Source organism: Camelina sativa, chromosome 18 (genome assembly GCF_030686135.1).
Source record: "Camelina sativa cultivar CO46 ecotype springtype chromosome 18, ASM3068613v1".
Classification (NCBI taxonomy): domain Eukaryota; kingdom Viridiplantae; phylum Streptophyta; class Magnoliopsida; order Brassicales; family Brassicaceae; genus Camelina; species Camelina sativa.
This window is the reverse complement of record NC_141897.1, coordinates 2,729,498-2,747,975: the sequence shown is the minus strand read 5'-3', so window position 1 is coordinate 2,747,975 and position 18,478 is coordinate 2,729,498. Positions and strand designations below refer to the sequence as shown.

Genomic DNA, 18,478 nt, shown 5'->3' with positions numbered 1-18,478 from the left:
TATCATATTCTACAAATATGCCAAAAAATCTCAATAATATGATGCACATTCAAAATGACGTTCAAGATACAGACGTGCATGATCATTTAAAAAAGATTTGGTGAAGCATATCTGGCAAAAATTTGGTGCAAACCAAAAATAGAGCCAATTTCATTTTTTCTATTTAAAATTTTATGTTTGTATTTTTCGATTTTGTATAATATGTTTCATATTTATGAATTATGTAAAATAATGTTGTTTTTTCATGTATTATAAATAATTAAAAAACTATTTTTTTGTTTTGATTATTTCATAAATTATTAAAATGTGATAATTAATAAAAAATTGTTTAATAAATATTATTTTATTAATTAAGCAACTATCATAAAAGTTATTTATTGGAGGAGTGATTTAGTTTAAGTTGTTAATGAATTGATTTAATTAGTTTAATATTAATAATATAATTAGTTTAATTAAGAGAATCTGGAGTTGGTCTAAAGAACTTATATTTACTAGGTGCCGGCCCACGCGACGCGTGGGTTGTGGTGTAGTGTTATTTTTCCTGATTATGTAATATATAGTTTTGAGATAAGGGAATGATGGAGTGGAGTATGAAGTTTAAATTTAAGTAATATAATTTCATATGTAGATATATTTTATAAATGTGACTATACGTTTAGCTTACTACACTATTATATAATATTATAAATGTGACTCCTCTTGTGCATATTAAGTTTAGCATTATGTGGGATGAATGAATGTTGAATTTTAGGATTAGAGTTATATTTATGTTTAATGGGGTTTTAATGCTTTTTGAAGTGAGATTATTTTTATTTAATTACTATATTTGTCTTGTGTTATTAGAAAGGTATTTGAAGAGTTATCTTCGAATTTTTTATTGACATATTGTTTTTTTGTAATTTTAAGCCCAACATGTAGACACAATATTTTGAATACAAAATATTTCTTTTGATGTGTCTTTTAAATTTTTTTTCGTTATATTATTTTATGTACTTCAGTTTGATGGATTTCATAGTAATTAGTTCAGTCACCTTGATGGAAATATTTAATTTGTAAAACATTTTATTTTTATTAATCATCTGATTTTCTTTAAATATTAAATAAGTATGTTTTCGTTCCTACAAATAGGACAACATATATTCTGGTTTAACCATGAAGTTAAGCAATGGAAATGAAACTTGTGATTGCAAGGCAAAATATTGATATTTCTTTCGCCTCTTAGGTTGTCTAGGCATATTATGCAGTCCTCTGTCTCATCAGTGGATGCTTGTGTTTGTGTCCTTGCTAAGTCATCTACCACCACTTCGTAATCCATTCTTGTAAAGGCATTTGTATTGGAATCTTCAATCCGCAGGATGACTTCAAAGGGTGGTGCTATTGTTTCCTCTGATAGGAATACTCCATCGACGAAATTGAGTGTTTGGTTGGTGATTGTATTTGCGGCCTTGTCGTGAAATGTGAGAAAATACTTAAGCAAGTCTTTGAGTCGTGAATTGGACTGGTCGTGGACTTCACGTGTGAAAAAAGGGAATGAGTAGTTGATATTGAACTGGTTTTGTAGTGGTCTGTTGATTTTGAGGCGGAGATGATTGATGGTACTTTGTATTGGGCGAAAGTGGTTTGAAAATCTGATATTTGCCATAGGATTCATTGTGTGGTTTTGTTGTTTCGGTTCTTTCTTGGTCTAGTTCTTTATATATATAATGTTCTCGGAGAGTACTCTTTATATTTTGCATTAATGGGTTTTTATTCTGTATTTTGTCATTTAGTAATAAGTTTCCGTTTTTTTTGGCTGGGGTTTTTACGTTGTGGTCATGTAGAGATATTATTGTACTATTTGAATTTTAGTTAAATTTGTATTTTAATGCTGCATGGTTTATGGAGATAACGTACATTGTTTTGTGTTTCGTATTTTCCTGTGTGTGGGCCTCAATTAGGCCTTCGTTTATATTTTTGTATACGGCACTTTATGTGTTTTTCCTGTTTGTCTGAGTTTTTATGGTCAACAAAGCCGGGACTTGTGTGTTTGGTCATTAATCAATTTTCGGGCTCTGTTGAAATAAGGTTGATGTTTTTTTCCTCCTGGGCCTATCCCGTGACGTTTTAATAGAGTTTCAAACAATAGGTACAGTACAGAATAACTTGAGCAAATGTTAAAGTTTCAATTTTATTGTAATCTGGGGAATTTGGTTTCTTAGCAAAGTACACAGAAAGTAAACGTGGTTTCAGTCCTATTCTGGAGACTTTGCAATTCCATGCCTTGTTTGCAGTTGTGATTTTGTTTGGTGGCCTGAAATGGGGTTCCGTTTCTTTTTTTGTTTACCTGTTACCACCAAAACTTCTTGATTTTAAATCGTGATGAATAACATATAATAAAGAGTATGCTAAAGTGTTGTTTGTTTTGGGGTTTTTAAAAAATTTAAAGAGAGGGATACAGCCTATTTCTTATTACGTACTTTTGCCTTTTGGTAGTGGCCAGGTCTTGTTTCGCATATGTGGCTAAATGTCTTCATGTCCTGCAATTAAAAATATATAAGTTTTGTAGAGGATGATATTTGTTCTGTCGGTAATATTGAAAAGAAGGCTTACTGTTTGTCCATGGTAGACCGTTGAAAATTTCTTTGTAGACTACATTACTGACTGTTGGTTTGGCATGAAGAGGCTTCATGTTGATGACCTTTAGCCCTTGGGCAGAGGTTACTCGTGAGAAGGCGACATACAGTTGCCCATGGCTAAAGACTGGATTCGGAAGATACAAAGCTACCTTTTTGAGGCTTTGACCTTGACTCTTGTTAATTGTCATGGCGTAGCATAAACGTATCGGGAATTGTCTTCTCCTTAGGGTGAATGGATAAATTGTGTCGGTGGGTGACAATATTATCCTTGGAATTATGACAGTCTTCCCAACATGAGTTCCGGTGAGTAGTTCTGCTTCAATGACGCGTTCTCCTAGCCTGGTGACAACCATTCTTGTTCCATTGCAGAGGCCTTCTTTTTGGTTAAGGTTCCGCAGAAGCATTACTGGTGCACCAACCTTTAAAGATAAGACATGATTCGGAAGACCAGAGAACTTAAGTGAATTCAGATACTCTGGGGGGTATATCCCATTCTCGTCCTCCATGTTGCTATCACCAATCGCAACAGAATCTGAGCTATAGTACTCTTTCACTTCACCTGGAATTTGGTCTAGCAAAAATTGATTTACCTCGTCTACAGCGTCATTTTTGGGAGTGAGAATTGCTCTTTCAGTTAAGTATTCTTGTTTGGTGTATGATGTTTGGAGATCCTCATAGCATTCAGCGACGATCGCAGCGATCGGATGTTTCGTATTGCGGAGTAACAACCTTTCGTCCATTAATATTTCTTGGCTTGTGAGGATTTCATTTTCACTTGTCTTTACTTCTTCCGCCACCCCGTCTCCCACATCCAGCAACCATTTTGCGAATTGTTTCTCGTCTGGGTTCAGCCGCATATTCTGCTTTAACTCATATACATGACACGAACTCCAAAGATAGGACCGATTAATTGCAGCCATGATGCTGTCTTGTCTACTCCCTTGTGGTATTACTGGTAAAATCTGCCTGAAATCACCACCTAGAACAACTGTTTTCCCTCCGAAGGGTCTCTCACTTGACATCAGGTCCCGCAGGGTTCGATCTAGGGCCTCAAATGCATGACGATGTGTCATTGGGGCTTCATCCCAGATGATTAATTCAGTTTGGATGATGAGTTCTGCCACAAATGTTCCTTTGTTTATGTTACACATAGTGTCGTCTAGTGCATTGAGAGGAATTTTGAAGCGTGAGTGAGCAGTTCTCCCCCCCGGTAGAAGTAATGCTGCTATGCCAGATGACGCGACGGGTAGCACTATTTTTTTCTCAGACCGTAATCTTGAAATGATAGTTTTGTAGAGAAATGTTTTACCTGTTCCTCCCGGGCCGTAAACAAAGAATAATTTCCCTTTCTTCTCGATAACAGACTCTATCACTGCATCATACACTTCCCTCTGCTCTTTGTTCAGGGTGGCGAAGAGACTGTTATGGTCAGCTAGCTCTTTGGGAACATTATACCGTTTTTCCTCCTGTAGCAGGCTATTTGTCAAAGCTTTTAGTAACTCTTTATCTGGAGTTGGCATGTCAGAGTAATCAGCAAGTGATTTATCACTTTGCAAAAGCAGCTTCTCGATTTCCAAAAGAGTATATTGTTCTAGCTCTGCATCACCCACCTGATAGCTTGGGAAATCAAATTTTCTCCGCAAGGTGTGAAGGATATCATCTGATAAATCATGCCAACAACGTTTCCAAAGTTCTGATGGGGAGCCGACCTCACAATAGATTAAGAGTGTGACAAACAGTCTCCTCAGCTGAGCAGCGGTTGCCCAGTTAGAGGCTTCACCCATGGCATCGCGCCATTCTAAGTCTGAATCTAATAAACCCGCTGCATAGCATGCATCTCTGTATGTCTTGTGAATAAAACCATTGACTGTTCGGATGTCTTCAAAACATGTTGGGCCTCTAACATAGTTTAGCCGAATTCGAAGGTAGTAAAGATCTCCAGAGCTTGGGTGGATGTTGTAAATCCTGCCTATACTATCCCTTTGTTTTCGTTTCGTCCATATTTTCAGGGATGTATTCCACACATAATACTTTGGGAACTCGATGTATGTAAGTTCCCGTGCTTCGCTGTCTGTCTTGTTGGTTTCCATCCATTCTGTGAACATAGTGCTCTCAATCAATGGCCTATCCATAACACTTTCCATATCCCCTGTTTCACTGAACATAACACTCTGCTTTCCTTCCAAATGTAATCTTAGCCGTTGGACAGAAGGTTTTCTGTAGTGTATGTCGTTTCCAAATATTCTCCACATAGCTTCACAGGCTGATAAATAGCGGCATTCTAGATAGTTATGTATCTCATCATATTTTTTCGATACTGTAGTTCCCTCGTTGTTGCTTGTTTCGCCATTCCTCTCCAGGTAAATTGTTGCCTTATCCACCCCTTTAGTTATGTACTTGAAAAGATATTTCACTGCTTTTGATTTAGCACAGACTTCGACGTTGATATGTGCTTTATATTTCTTCAGAATTGCCATGTTGTGGGGAACGACGTAACGATTGTCAAGCAAGGTGCTACCCTTCATAACTGTCTTAGTTGCATCTTCTCGTCGTCTGTAAACAACATACCCTGAGTCATTCACTGATGTAGAGGCGGTGTAGGATCTTGGATATTTTTTGGTGCACACTCCATTCTCCATACATGGTGATGCTGGGCGGTCATTTCCACATGGGCCATGCATCATGTGTTGTTGGACCAAGCTATAGCCTTCAGGATCTTCCTCTTTGTCTGGTATTTCAGCTGAAATCATGTTGTCCACTTCATCCGGTGTTAAACTTTTATATTCTCCCCCAAGCCATAGGAGAATGTGAGCATGAGGCAATCCGCGTTTTTGGAACTCAATAGTGTAGACAACTGAAATTGAAGATGGAGTTTTTGTTAGTTTTGCCTTTCAAGTGGTAAGAAATGAAAGATGTTAATTGTTACTGGAATATATACCTGCTGTCGGAGGGCTGAGTAAGTGGCCTTTATCAATATCGCTTAACAATTGCCCCAGTTTAAGTTTGAAGATTCTGCATTCTGCATCTGGCCTATCATTTGGTGTGTTGTTTCCGGACAACTCTAGAAATTCTGTAATCTCATCCCAATTAGGATTACATGTCATGGTGATGAAGAGATCTGGATTACCATAGGTTCTACAAATAGCCATGGCATCGTGATAATTTTCTGCCATATATCTTGGACCCCCTGTGAATGATGATGGGAGAATTACACGTTTACCTAGCTGTTTTGGATCTGTATCACCTTTGTCCACAGCATCACGTATGTTGTTGTAAATGTCAGCTCGTAATTTCTTCTGGTTGTTCCTTAGGAAGCTTAGGCGTTCTTGCTCAATTGCTGTATAAGCGTCGACTGCATACTGATGAAATAATCTCCCACTCTTGGTTAAAGTCATTCCTTCTGTAGGCCGTGTTTGGAACTGATATGCATAAAATTCCCGTAAACTAACAAATGACCTTTTAAGAAACTTCCCGTTGACATCCAAGTTTGGAATTTGATCATGATAACCAATCTCTCCATATAGAAACAACAACGGGTATTGCAAACTCATAAGTCGAGGATGCTTCTCATTGATTATCTGCAAACCATCTGAGTGTGGGTAAACAACAATATCTCGCTCGCATGTGGTAGCTGATAAATCACCGACAATGAGGCCGGCTATTTCTTCAGTAGTTGGTAACTCATATTGTCTGCCGTAGCGGCGTTGCCCAACCATTCGAATCGAAAATTCTGGGACACCACCATCATGTATGTCGCGAATTTTACGGAATGATTTAGCCAGGTGGTTATGTGTATCAACCATTTCAATCAGAGAAGCCATGATAAGGGGATCCAAGTCTTCAGAATTGGGTTTTCTGGTCATAGTATTTAATCGGTTTTGTACCTCATTGGCTGTGTCGAAAATATAAAGCTGCAAATAACGTGGGGGATCCCCTTCCTTTGGAAGCAATGATCCGATTTTGTGGTAGTTCCCGCCATGTATTCGAAATGAGAAAGGGCCAGAGGTATTTGAAATCGAAGTATCCACTTTCCCACCCATAGATGTGAAGGCCAACATTGAATTGTATACTCTTATGTTTCTTCTAAAGTGGTCTGAAGTTGATATCAAATGCTCAATCAAGGGGGGTGGGGCGGATATTGGGGGGAGCTTAACACGGCCACGCTGACAGCAAATGGTGTAGAACAAAGTTCCCGAATATCCATCTTTGACCGTACTTTCTCCACGCCATACTATTGCATGACATTTCGGACATTGGAGCAGTTCGAAAGGATTTTCGGCTGTTGCAGGGTAACAAACTGGGTCAGATTGAGGATATATTATATTTACATATATAGCGGATTGTAAAAAACAGTGCGGATGTGCAATTATTTACCAGCCTGATAATTTATCCTTGTTGGGAAAAACAGTTGGGCAAAATCAGATTAAACGAAGTTGTGAAATCGATTGAAAATCGTGAAACAATGTTGTGAAAACACGGGTGACTTCTGTAGAAGACAAACGAAGTGAAACCTCGTTTTCTAAAGGGGTAAAAGATATACTTTGCTTTGGATAGTAGGTGTTTTATGGGCCTTATTTTGAGTTTGGGCCTAAAGATTTTTAATTTACTCACAAGCTTGAAGAGAATGAGTAATTATAATTTTGGGCCATACATACCTTTTTTACTTTTACGTGATTTTGATGGAGGTTTCGTTTTGGTAGGGGTTCCTCCTGTTGCCTTGCCTGTACGGGTAATTTTTATTTGGCATTGTAATAGTCGTTATTTATTAGAAATAGTTTAAGGAAAACAAAGGTGTATGTGAACTTATAATAGGATACACAATTACTTGGTCTGGGTAACGGTTGAACGGGGCTTGCCGTGCTACTGGATGGTACATCTGCATGTTATTGTATTTAACTTTAGTAAGAAGTGGATCAGCAACAGGAGATTACACCATGTAAGAAACGCTAAACACTACAATGCAATATGTCAATACCTAGTGGGTTAATCTCGGAGACATTGCTGGTTGTACTATGAGATGATGGGAATAGGAGTTGACGGCGACTATTGAGACGTGGGTGCTGGTCTCCTATAGAGTCATCCAGGCGCTGTTTTTTCTGGGGGCTTGGAGTCTCCATCTTGATAATGTGGTAACTTATTACTTGGAATTGGAACTTTATTTATTTTTTTTTTTTAATCTCATATAGGAGTAGTAGTAACTTGGAGTTTTTTGAATTCCGTTTAAACGTTGGAGTAGTTAAAGCCATTTATTGGAGTTTGATTTCTAATAATATTATTAGAACGGGTTGTTTATTTTTTAAATTCAAGCATTGGTTTAGGCTGTGACCTATGGTGATATCTTAGCAGGGGTTTTTATTTTGGCAGGCGTTTTGTAACCCCTATTTATCGTAATTTAATGACCATAAAATACCAACAGCTATATGCCCACAATCATAATGAGAATACACACAATCTTTATTTGCACATAAAATATTTGGGGGGAAAAAAATACAATTACAAATATCCCTTCTTAAAAGCCTCAACGATCACCAAGAACACCCTATAAATATACACACATACATAAAAACATTAGGCAAAAAAAACCTTAAATATTACCAATATTATATTTGACGGCACGAAGAGGGAACCGAAGGTATTTCTTTCTTTCGTTGTTTTTTTTAAAATTTCTTTGTTATTGTTGTTGGATGGTTTACAAACGCCAATGAAATATATTGTAATTGTTTAGTTCTTAACTTTACGTAAATGTTGTTATATGGGTTAAATACCAAATTTTAAATGGTTTAAGTTTTTGTTTTTTTGCATTCATATAGATTTGATCTTGCAAAATGGCACAACCCAAAAGAATCCAACTACGGCTAGAAGATTTACCTATTGAGCTAATCAGTGAAATATTGGCAAAAGTAGGTGAGAGGTCACACCGCGATCTAGGCGCAGCAATTATGAGTGGCCCACTCCTTTACGGAGCGTCAAAATCACCAGAAGTCTTCCAAAAATTACACATACGGCCTATTTTGCGTTTACCACGCCGTGCCTATCAACTTTACCCAAACCTAATTGAAGTCTGCGCTAAACACGGTAATACAGAAGCATTGTATTTTCAAGGGCTGATTGAGTTTTTCCTTCAATCCAACCTAAAATCCGGGTTGGAAAAAATGAAGGAAGCAACACTGACATCAAACGGAGAAGCAACGTATGTGTATGCAATTATGTTGACAGTCAACGGTGAAGTTGAGGAAGCCGTCCAGCAGTTGAAAAAATTAGAGTGGCATAAAAAACCAAACCAGCTGCGCTTATATAGAAACCGTGTCATATGGAAGATAGATGGGATCGGTGTCCAACAATTAGGAAGAATGACTGCTGCAGCAAAAACAGTTCCAATAGGGAAATATTGCATGTGCGAAACAATGGAGGCAGCTTGCACCGAATGTGTTTTCTACAAAGAAATGAATTATTTAGCTTATTTTATGTAACCATCACATAATATTCAAACATGGGATTAGGATGTAATGGGCGCCTGTTATAGATTGAATTTTGTTTCTTCCCGTTGTTTACAAATAACTAATAATGTATGTGCGAGAGGAAAGAGAGGTAGAGAAGCTATTGCCAATACTCTTGCTATTATTTAATTTAAACAAATCAGTTATGGGAAATTATAATGTTTAGAAATCTTTAATTGATTTCGTAGAGTTCGTCTCTCGTTTACATTTTTTTGTGGAGCAAACTAAGGCTACTGCATCAGGCCTTTGTCGGGAATACTTGCTTTAGGGAATGAGATCGTATGGACGTCTACTGCATGCCATGGGAATCTTGTACTCTGTATTATAGTGGTAACGGGATTTAAAATTTGATGAGTGGATATATTATAGAATTATTGGATGGGTTAAACATCATCAGAATTAGAATTTCAAATTATTAAATTATTGGATTAGTATCTCATATGGTGTATGGTAAATCATATATCTATATAGAGCTTTCCAAAACTTGGTTGATCCCTTTGCCTCATAATGAATGAAACATCTCTGTGGTTGTAAAATGCAAAATTTGATTATAAACTCTACAACACTGCATTGTTTGTTGTCTTCTAGCGCAGCGTAAGTTTGGGGGTATGGTTGAAGCTGTCATTTAGTGTTTGGCTAAATACAACGTGGTGGTGTCAAGATGAATTAGGGTGGAGTATATTTAAGGTGAGAAAAAGATTTTGTCCTTTTTTTTTTGTTGATTTTAAACCGTCAGGGTGGAGTATATTTAAACGGATTTGGTGAAATAAATGTATTGTCATTATTGTCATTATTTGATTTTATGCGTTTTGATTTTTATTTTCAAATTGAGAAGTAATTGTGTAAATTTAAGATCTTCATTATTGGTGGTCCTAAAATTATTGCTTAAAAAACGGTAGGAAGTATCTCTAAGATCTATATATCTCTTCAAGACCCCCCATTTTATAGTAAGACTTAAAAGTTTTGTGTGGAAATATGACTAATGTATCTGAGCTTAGGCTAGCTTTCCATATACCAGAGGAGAAGGAATGTTTGTTCAATGATGAAGATGGTGGTCCGAAAGAGTCAATGTTTTTGGCATTGATGAATTTGAATAGGTCGAATTCTTTGAGTAGGACACTCATGTATGCCGAGATTCCAAGTTATTTTATTTGGAATAAGAAAGAGAAAAGGTTTCAGGCAAGGAAAAGAGGTTCCCAAATAGGAAGGTTAGAGGTTGTTCCTCGACACATGGGGGAATTGTATTATTTGAGAATCCTTCTAAATATTGTTAGAGGACCTACATGTGGTGAAGATTTGCGAACTTATGAAGGTATTGTTTATGGAACATACAAAGAAGCATGTTGGGCACGGGGTATAATGGAGTAATAATCCTTTGGTTTATGTTTTCATGAATGTTTTAAATTATGTATGGGAGTTCTTTATTTTCCTTCTCTATCTAATCATATAATAAAACATGGTATTTGGTTTTCTCCCACCTGATTTGCCATTATTTGACATAATAATATGTAAAGATGCTATAACAATCCACTTTAACCACTGTAAATCAATACTTTATAACTTATTAAATCCAATAAATAACTTTGTTTTAAAATGATGATAGCTCATTCGAATCCAATAATTAATATTGGCATTAACTTTCTTTACAGTATATATTCTATTTGTATAAGTGAAATAGAAATATTAAATCGAATACAATAATTAATACTGACATTTCTATTTTTTGTTAAAAATATATTCAATCTTAAAATATATATATATTCAATCTGTATAAGTAAAATACAAATATTTATAAATTTAAGTGAAGAAGGTTTGCTACATATTTCAAATACCAAACGTCCAATTGGGGATTTGGTTTGTTTTTTGTGTTGGGCAATTTTGTGGCCCACTTATTATATAATCTTTAACTAATTTTGTGTCCCTCTTTTTCTGTAAATCCACTACGTTGGGCAATCTCATCGAACAGCTAGATGATATGAACGGGTCGTCGACTTATTTTTTCACAAAATTGGCCTTAATAGAGTGATTGGGCCTTTTCTGTAGTTTTGAAGCCCAATTAAAATTAGACTGCTCTGTTTAATCTATGAGCAATCTTATTTTTGAAGAGATGTCGACTTATGTATTTTATTATCGGATCTGTATCTTCTTCTTCGTCACTCTCTCTTCTCCTTCATTCCCCTGATTTGATTCTTCACCTTAATTACCCTAATCCCTATTTCTGACATCTATTTCTGTTAGTTCCTTCATAAGAACTCCACAGGCTAAACGGCACCACAAACCCCAACCGGAACTGCTTTGATTGCTCATCTTCGGGATCGGACTGTAGAAGGTATTGAAATTAGGGTTTCAAGGTATTGGGATTCCAGGGAAACTCGAAGAATCAAAGAGGAATTTGAGGGAGATTGAAGAAAGTGTGAAGAGCCATGGAGAGAATTGAGACCTAGATGTGGTAATTAGGGAAGAATTTAGAGGAAGTTAGTAAGAGACGCAATTGGCGGAGGAAAAATCACATTCCCTGTTTCCCTTAACAGGTTTGTTTTTTATTGTTTCTAACATTCCATATTACATTCCATATGGTCTCGTTACCGAAAGCTCTCCGATCCAACTACTCTTAACATTTAGACCATTAAAAACCAATCCAACTACGTAGCCATGTTACTCTTTCTCCTATCAACAGTATACTTATTAGAACCGTAAACTAAAGTTTGTTCAAATCTAATATCGCCTTATATAGAGTTGAAAGTGATGGTAACGAAAAGAAAAGGTGAATTTAACCTGACAAACAATTTAAATGTCCTAATTTTGTGAAATCTGTTACTGACTGAGATACCCTCTTGTACAGGGCTGGTCGTCTGCCTGGATTTGACAATTTTGTATTTGATGAGTGGAAAATGCTGCAATCATATAGAAGCTTAAAGAAACAACGACTGGAGATGAGACTCAAAATAGAAGCGGAGGTAAACAATTCTAGAAAGTGGAAATCATTAATCTTTAAATGAATTTAATTATTTGGAGTTCCCAGTTCGGGCCTTCTTGCTTTCTCTCTCTGCTGGTTCTAGTGGCGAGCCTTGACCACTGATGTCATTACAGTTTGCAGTGGCTGGTTGTTGGACTTCGGTGCAATGCTTCTCTGATGTCTCTGAGGGTTGGTCATGGTCGTCAACTTCGTTAGGACCAGTTGATGTCTGAGGCGGTGGATGCTGGACTTCACTAACAACCCGAGTCACGGTAAATGTCTCATACTTTGATTTGAAGTTGTAGCCTGAAATTTTTAATTCAAACTCGAATGTCCTCCCAGTTAACTCTGCAAGTACTTCAGGCACACCATCCTTCATTGCAGGCTATATAAATGGAGAAGAGAATGATACGTAGAGAAAATAAACATGAGAAAAGGATTAATGCGCAAGTTGTATGCATGGGGGAGAGGTTAGGCTGTTACAAACCTGTGAGTCAATCAACTCTGTAACTCCAATGTGTATCAATTGTGTGGTGGGTTCATCAAGCATAACAAATATTGTTTTGTCTTTACCGTCTGTGACAGCCAGTTCAACCCGATACTTGACCACACCAATAGGCTCACCAGAACAACGTTTGCAAATTAGGGAAGATCCTGATTCCACAAGCTTTAACCCACACTTGCCACATGCAATGTATTTCCACCCTCTGTCAACCACGATCTCTACAATGTAAGCTGTGCATTTGAACTCCTTCTCCTACATTTATAATAGTATGCATGGGTCATGAAAATGAGTTTAGAGTTTGACCGGAAAAAAAAAAAAAAAAAATGAAATGAGTTTAGAGATGGAAACAGTGGAATTAGATTAGGGAATAGACCTGTTCTGTTGAAGTGGATACAAATTTGCGGGCCTCTGCAATTGAAAATGTTTCAATTATTGCAGGAGTTTTACCCCCATTAACAGTTGGTGGTACCCCATCGGGAAGTGAGGAGCTATAATGATAGGAATATATTGTCAAATAAAACATGGTAAGTATTTATATATTGTTAAACAAAACATGGTAAGTATTTGAAAATATGGTAATTTTAAGTGGGGGAGATGTACCTTTTTGGGAAAACTTTGATAGCTTCATAGTTGGCGTCTCTGTAGAAACGGGTTGAGTATGTTGTGCTCAATGACAGATTGCCTGCATTATCATTTATTTAGTAAGTATGTGGTTAGAGAGGGTAAATTGTGTAGATGTAAATATAGTTTGGCTACCTCCATAGGATTTTGGATTGACAGCCGTGATTATTAGTATAGTTGATTTGCCAACAATAGAAGCATATAACTTCCGGAATTCGGCTGCACATCCATCCCATACCATGATGCGGACATTGTTACCACTGCATATATATTGAGAAATTAAGTTCTAGTAGCTGGGGGAATACTTGTCAACGTTAGATGGGATGAATGAGAAACTTACTCGGCTAGTCGCAAATATAAAGTGATTTTGTCCTCTGAGGATGGGTCATCCAAACTGGTCCCTTGAATCTTTGTTAGTTCCCCAACAACATCTGGAATGTGAGTACTTGTTAATGGGATGAGTAGAAAAATATATAAGTAGATAATGATGCTGATAGACATAGATATTTAGGAAGCACTACCAGGTAAATGTTGATTAGTCCCAGCAAGAGTCCACAATTCATTTTGTTGGCGGAACCTAAACATCTCATGTGGAATCACGGATGTGTTTCGTTCTATGGATGTAAGGATGGTCCCATCCAAGAACTTAATTACGTAGGGATGATCTGTTAGTTTGTATTGTGGATAGCTAGTATCCACTTGAAAGTCAGAAATATTGTAGATGCTCCCCTCGTGAAGGTCATCTCTGAAGCGGTAAACTCGGTATTGGGGTATGGAAACTTGAATTAAGGTAGACTGCATTATATATATCTTTGTTAGTAATTAAAATAAAGGGGCTAAGAAGATGTATATAAACATATGGAAGTTGTATACCTGTTCATCAAGTAGGAGGAAATCTAGGCTGATTATTTTCCCATTTTGATGGAAAGCTTTTGCATGCCATTTGCGTAGAACACGGCCACACACCATTTGAGGATCACGCCCTGGCTGTAGGTCCTTCAATGGAATTATAGTCATACTTGGTAATTGGTAATGGTGGTAAGAATCGAATATGGTAATTTGGTTTATATATAGAAAGAGCCGAGTTTGGGTTTTAAGGGAGACAGTAAAGAGGAAGACGTGGTGTATTTATTAAGAGATCGTGGAGGAGATCGTGATTTGAATATAGGATTTTATAACGTAGTCTTAATGTCGTATATATGAGTTACGATTTCCTGTTAATTTTGAGTTAGGATTTTAATCGTTTGTATGGGAATAAAATTGGGAACCTATTAAATACAGTATCAATCAGCCAATTTAAAGCGTTTGTATGGGATTAAACGAAATACCAAACAGCGAATATCGTACGAATTTAAGGTAGATATTTTCGTTTACAAATTTAAGTGAGACATTAAAGGAGGGACATTAAATTTGCTTAAATACAATATCAATCAGGCAATTTAATTCGTTTGTATGGTATGAGTTACGATTAATTTGAAACCTATTAAATACAATATCAATCAGGCAATTTAATTCGTTTGTATGGTATGAGTTACGATTTTCTGTTAATTTTGAGTTAGGATTTTAATCGTTTGTATGGGAATAAAATTGGAAACCTATTAAATACATTATCAATCAGCCAATTTAAGGAAGACATTAAATAAGTCATTAAATTAGAAAACCTAGTAAATATCGAACAGCCAATAAGGAGAGAGTGGAAGTGTACTTTTATATATATGATTACCAAAAAAACACATAGCGATCCCGGTTCAGTCCGCTTTGGCCGGTAAACGACTAATAATATTTTTTTATTTACATTATTGACGAAAGATAGGAAAATGAAGTATTACAATTTAACAAAGATTTTGCTTAACCAACATAGTTCACAAGCTCAGGTGGCGTGGGGACTGAGCCACCACGGAGCAAAGTGAAGACATAGCCGGTGGTGCTAACGACTCGTGGGATCACAACTCTAGCAACTCTTGGTAGAGTCGGGTAAGTAAGAGTACCGACGATAAACCAATTGAGACTCATAAGAGCAACTGCATCTAAAGCCGGTTTATCCTTAACCGTAGAGAAAAACTGAACCACACTTCTCAAGGAGATACCAACCACGGTGAAGAGTGCACCTATGAGTGGAGTACACAGTTCTTGTTCTTTGGCTTCATACATTACTATACCCACCACGAGCGCGAGCATCGCGCTGAATATGCTTCTTGAAACCGCAATGTTCCTCTCTAAACCAAGGACCCTTGGTGTTAATTCTTCCTCTTTTGGGATTGTCGATTTAGCAAATGGGTAAAGAGGTGATTTAACTGATGTAAACTCGGCTTTTCCCTTTAAATCATAAGGGATATTCTTTGGTTTCGGTATATTACGGATTTCACTCGATTCTTCCTTGGGTTTAACCTTACCTTTCTTGCTCCAATAGTCTTTTCCAGTACCTTCCTTCAGTTGAAAATTTTCCTTCTTTAGTTCTTGCAGCTGTCACAACCCAAATGTTTAGAACATATGTATATATTGGTTATGCTTATGCAACAAGTTGTTTTGATACCTCCGCCTCTAGATTTTCTATTTTGGAAATGGCTTCATCATGTTCATCTTCTAGTTCATCTAAGTCGCGTTCCATGATTCGATATTCTTTTATTGCTTCCCGAAGAGTCTCCTCTATTTCTTTTCTATTCAATTCAAGACTCTCTAGCTCATACCGCAACTCATAAAGACTCTGCTCAAGCTGTAAAATACAAAGGATCTTAATTGGAATGTACACAATCTTATGGACTTTTCAAAAGGCTACTGTAAAAAAAAAAACTCAAAATGCTCAATTTTCTTACGAAATTCGCATAACTCTCTAAGCAAATTCATTCAAGAGTGAATTCCTATAGTTCAGAATCAATCAAAGATGGCTGAGACAATCAAAGTTGGCTTAATCTTAAGGATCATTAATCAAAAGATTGCTAAAATAACCAAAATGCGCATAAATCTCTAGGATCATTACCAAATCTTGCACGTTCAATCAAAGTGAGTATTCGTTTTTTTTTTTAAGAATCAATCAAAGATTATTAAAACTGGATACAAGAAAAGGTTTGGAAACCAAAACGAACCAGTCTTTCCCTTGGTATAGAAGCGAAGAAGCGAATCGGGAACGTAACGAGGAGAATAGATCCCCAGATTGTTCCCCACACAGCTCTCCACAACATACTTAAGTTGAACCAGATTGCGGAAGTCACCATATCAGTAGAGACAAAGGTTGTAACAAGAGCTGTTCTAATACAAAACACACATGCGTGTATGCAGAGAAAGATAGGTCTGGTCATAAGATAAACTGACGATGAGACCAATCCAGATACCAAACCTCCAAGATCCATTTCTCTTCAACTAAAAAAAAAACAAGAAGAAAAAAAAAGTTCCCATATTGAACCAAGATGATTATAGCTTTTACTTAAGCGGCATCTAAACTCTGACAGTCCCGTAATAGAAGAAACTAAAAGCTTACCTTTTCTAAAGCAAGAGTAAGAGGCAGCAGAGTCAAAGGAGAAATTGTAGCGACTGAGGCAGAGTATGATAGTGGAGAGAGGAAAATTGTTAGGGAAAGAAACAGAGGAGGTGGCAGAGAGAGGAAAGCCTTGGACGACACGTTGAGTGCATTTCTTAAGTCATTAGGATTTTGGATAAAGATCAGAGCTTTGAAATTTTAGTTGACAGAAAAATACAAAAATTAATATACATTATTTCATGTTATAAAAAAGCAATATAAATATAAATGGTCAAGGTTAACTATATAAAAGTAATAGTTTTGTAAAATTAGATAACTAAAAGAAAACTATACTATATAATAGCATGAGTTTTGTAGGAATTGATTTAATACATAGATCACTCCTCTTACTCTGCCCCAAATAACTAGGGAAATGAGCTCAGATGGCATTATAACAAACCCTCCCAGCGAGAGTCTTACAATAAGATGTAAACCCATCTCAAGAACTCGCTGGATAATTCCGATAAAGAAGAAAGCTTCAAACTTGTGTTTTTCGGTTGGAGTTTGGCTCATTGAATTTTACTTTGAAATTCCTACTTTTGTTGCAATTGGTTTTGGTTAGAGATGTCAAATTGGTTAAACAAAACCAAACCAACTCATAACAATTGAGTTTTAGTGTTTAATGGGTAATGATTCAACCCAACTCATTTAGCAAATGGTTTGGATCAAATCATAACCCATTTAAGCTTAATGGATTAATGGGTTAAATTAGTTGATCCATTTTTATCATCATCAGACTATGTATAATTTTACAAAATCATCAAAACTTGTGTAATTTTATACATAAACTGTTTATGATAAACATGGTATATGTCTCTATTTAGATTTTGAAAACCAAAAATTTTAAAAACAAATAATCCAAAAAATAATATTATTGTTTTAAGTTGTCTTCTAAAGTCTTCTTCTAAAATGTATCTGACATCATTGTTTCCCTCAATGCTTTTTCACCATCTCCATCTGAAATCAAGCTCTACACATGAAACAAAACGCAAACATTCTACGTCAACAAAATGACAAGAGAAAGACAAGACAACAACATTCAAAACTCAAACAAAAGAAAGACAAGAGAATCTCTGAATGGTGGTGGTTTAAAGTCTACGGTCGTGTAGGGAAGGAAGTATCAACATAATGTTCTCCCACAGAATTTGGATTCGGTTGAATACTAATTATCTCGCCATTGTCATCTACAAATTGTAAGAGAATATATCAGTAATATTAACTAATCCAAGTAAAGCAAATTGATAAAGTACAGTATTGTTTATCTTCTCCATCCACCTTGTAACCATGTATCCAAAAACGGGTGCATAACAAAGCTTGCACGTTACTTGGAAGAAGACAACTTCTGTATTTGTTAATCAAATAAGCTCAATACTGATGGAAGACTCAACAACTACAATGGTTATCGGAATGCTAAGAATATCCATGGCCTTTGCTCTCTTCCATTCTTGAATAGAGGGACAATGTTTGTAGTAATACTATCAAAGGGCATCAAAATCTCATGAATCTTTGCTCTCTTCCAGTCTTGAGTAGAGGGGCAATGTTTGTAGTGTTTGTCAAACATTTAAACCTATTTAAAGGACGCTCATACTTTAAAACTTTCTCTAGCATTATGTAAGTTGAATTTCATCTGTATCGAACATCCAAAGACAAAAGAACTTCACCATCACCCTCTATGCATTCTCCAAATGTTATACGTATAGACTTTGAGCCTTTTAAATACTTTATACTTTCTCTAATCTTAGTCAATGCACCATTAATAACAAAGAAACC

The 18,478-nt window shown here is 36.4% G+C and overlaps 4 protein-coding genes and 1 long non-coding RNA gene across 5 annotated transcripts; 2 read left to right on the top strand and 3 right to left on the bottom strand.

Annotated features, from left to right (window-relative positions):
- Window positions 1-2,499: 2,499 nt before the first annotated feature.
- On the bottom strand, window positions 2,500-3,472 carry LOC147921415 (uncharacterized). Its single transcript, XM_087497671.1, has 2 exons — window positions 2,590-3,472; window positions 2,500-2,516 (listed from the first exon to the last, which is right to left on the bottom strand). The coding sequence occupies exons 1-2, from the start codon at window positions 3,470-3,472 to the stop codon at window positions 2,500-2,502; spliced, it is 900 nt and encodes a 299-aa protein (XP_087353797.1).
- A 92-nt stretch (window positions 3,473-3,564) lies between these two features.
- LOC147921414 (uncharacterized) lies at window positions 3,565-7,732 on the bottom strand. The gene is made up of 6 exons (XM_087497670.1): window positions 7,591-7,732; window positions 7,441-7,491; window positions 7,271-7,336; window positions 5,554-6,894; window positions 3,631-5,469; window positions 3,565-3,581 (listed from the first exon to the last, which is right to left on the bottom strand). The coding sequence occupies exons 1-6, from the start codon at window positions 7,730-7,732 to the stop codon at window positions 3,565-3,567; spliced, it is 3,456 nt and encodes a 1,151-aa protein (XP_087353796.1).
- Window positions 7,733-8,440: 708 nt separating this feature from the next.
- On the top strand, window positions 8,441-9,085 carry LOC147921413 (F-box protein At2g35280-like). The gene has a single exon (XM_087497669.1). It carries the CDS (start codon window positions 8,441-8,443, stop codon window positions 9,083-9,085), a length of 645 nt encoding a protein of 214 aa, XP_087353795.1.
- A 3,124-nt stretch (window positions 9,086-12,209) lies between these two features.
- LOC147921412 (uncharacterized) lies at window positions 12,210-12,798 on the top strand. The gene is made up of 3 exons (XR_015588082.1): window positions 12,210-12,340; window positions 12,453-12,557; window positions 12,654-12,798. It is a non-coding gene; the product is annotated as an uncharacterized LOC147921412 (long non-coding RNA).
- A 2,167-nt stretch (window positions 12,799-14,965) lies between these two features.
- Window positions 14,966-16,826, bottom strand: LOC104760385 (uncharacterized). The gene is made up of 4 exons (XM_010483306.3): window positions 16,670-16,826; window positions 16,278-16,551; window positions 15,728-15,907; window positions 14,966-15,657 (listed from the first exon to the last, which is right to left on the bottom strand). The coding sequence occupies exons 2-4, from the start codon at window positions 16,539-16,541 to the stop codon at window positions 15,043-15,045; spliced, it is 1,059 nt and encodes a 352-aa protein (XP_010481608.1). The 5' UTR covers window positions 16,542-16,551; window positions 16,670-16,826; the 3' UTR covers window positions 14,966-15,042.
- Between the last annotated feature and the right edge of the window lie 1,652 nt (window positions 16,827-18,478).

Bases quoted from the DNA above. Each gene is read 5' to 3' on its own strand.
- LOC147921415 (XM_087497671.1), bottom strand. From the start codon at position 3,472: ATGCGGCTGAACCCAGACGAGAAACAATTCGCAAAATGGTTGCTGGAT.
- LOC147921414 (XM_087497670.1), bottom strand. From the start codon at position 7,732: ATGGAGACTCCAAGCCCCCAGAAAAAACAGCGCCTGGATGACTCTATA. The intron at 7,337-7,440 runs GTAATTGTGTAT...TTACCCGTACAG, and splicing joins TCAACCGTTACCCAGACCAA to GCAAGGCAACAGGAGGAACC. The intron at 5,470-5,553 runs GTATATATTCCA...CTTCAATTTCAG, and splicing joins ACTCAGCCCTCCGACAGCAG to TTGTCTACACTATTGAGTTC.
- LOC147921413 (XM_087497669.1), top strand. From the start codon at position 8,441: ATGGCACAACCCAAAAGAATCCAACTACGGCTAGAAGATTTACCTATT.
- LOC104760385 (XM_010483306.3), bottom strand. From the start codon at position 16,541: ATGGATCTTGGAGGTTTGGTATCTGGATTGGTCTCATCGTCAGTTTAT. The intron at 15,908-16,277 runs GTTCGTTTTGGT...TGTATTTTACAG, and splicing joins CTATACCAAGGGAAAGACTG to CTTGAGCAGAGTCTTTATGA. The intron at 15,658-15,727 runs GTATCAAAACAA...GGGTTGTGACAG, and splicing joins TAGAAAATCTAGAGGCGGAG to CTGCAAGAACTAAAGAAGGA.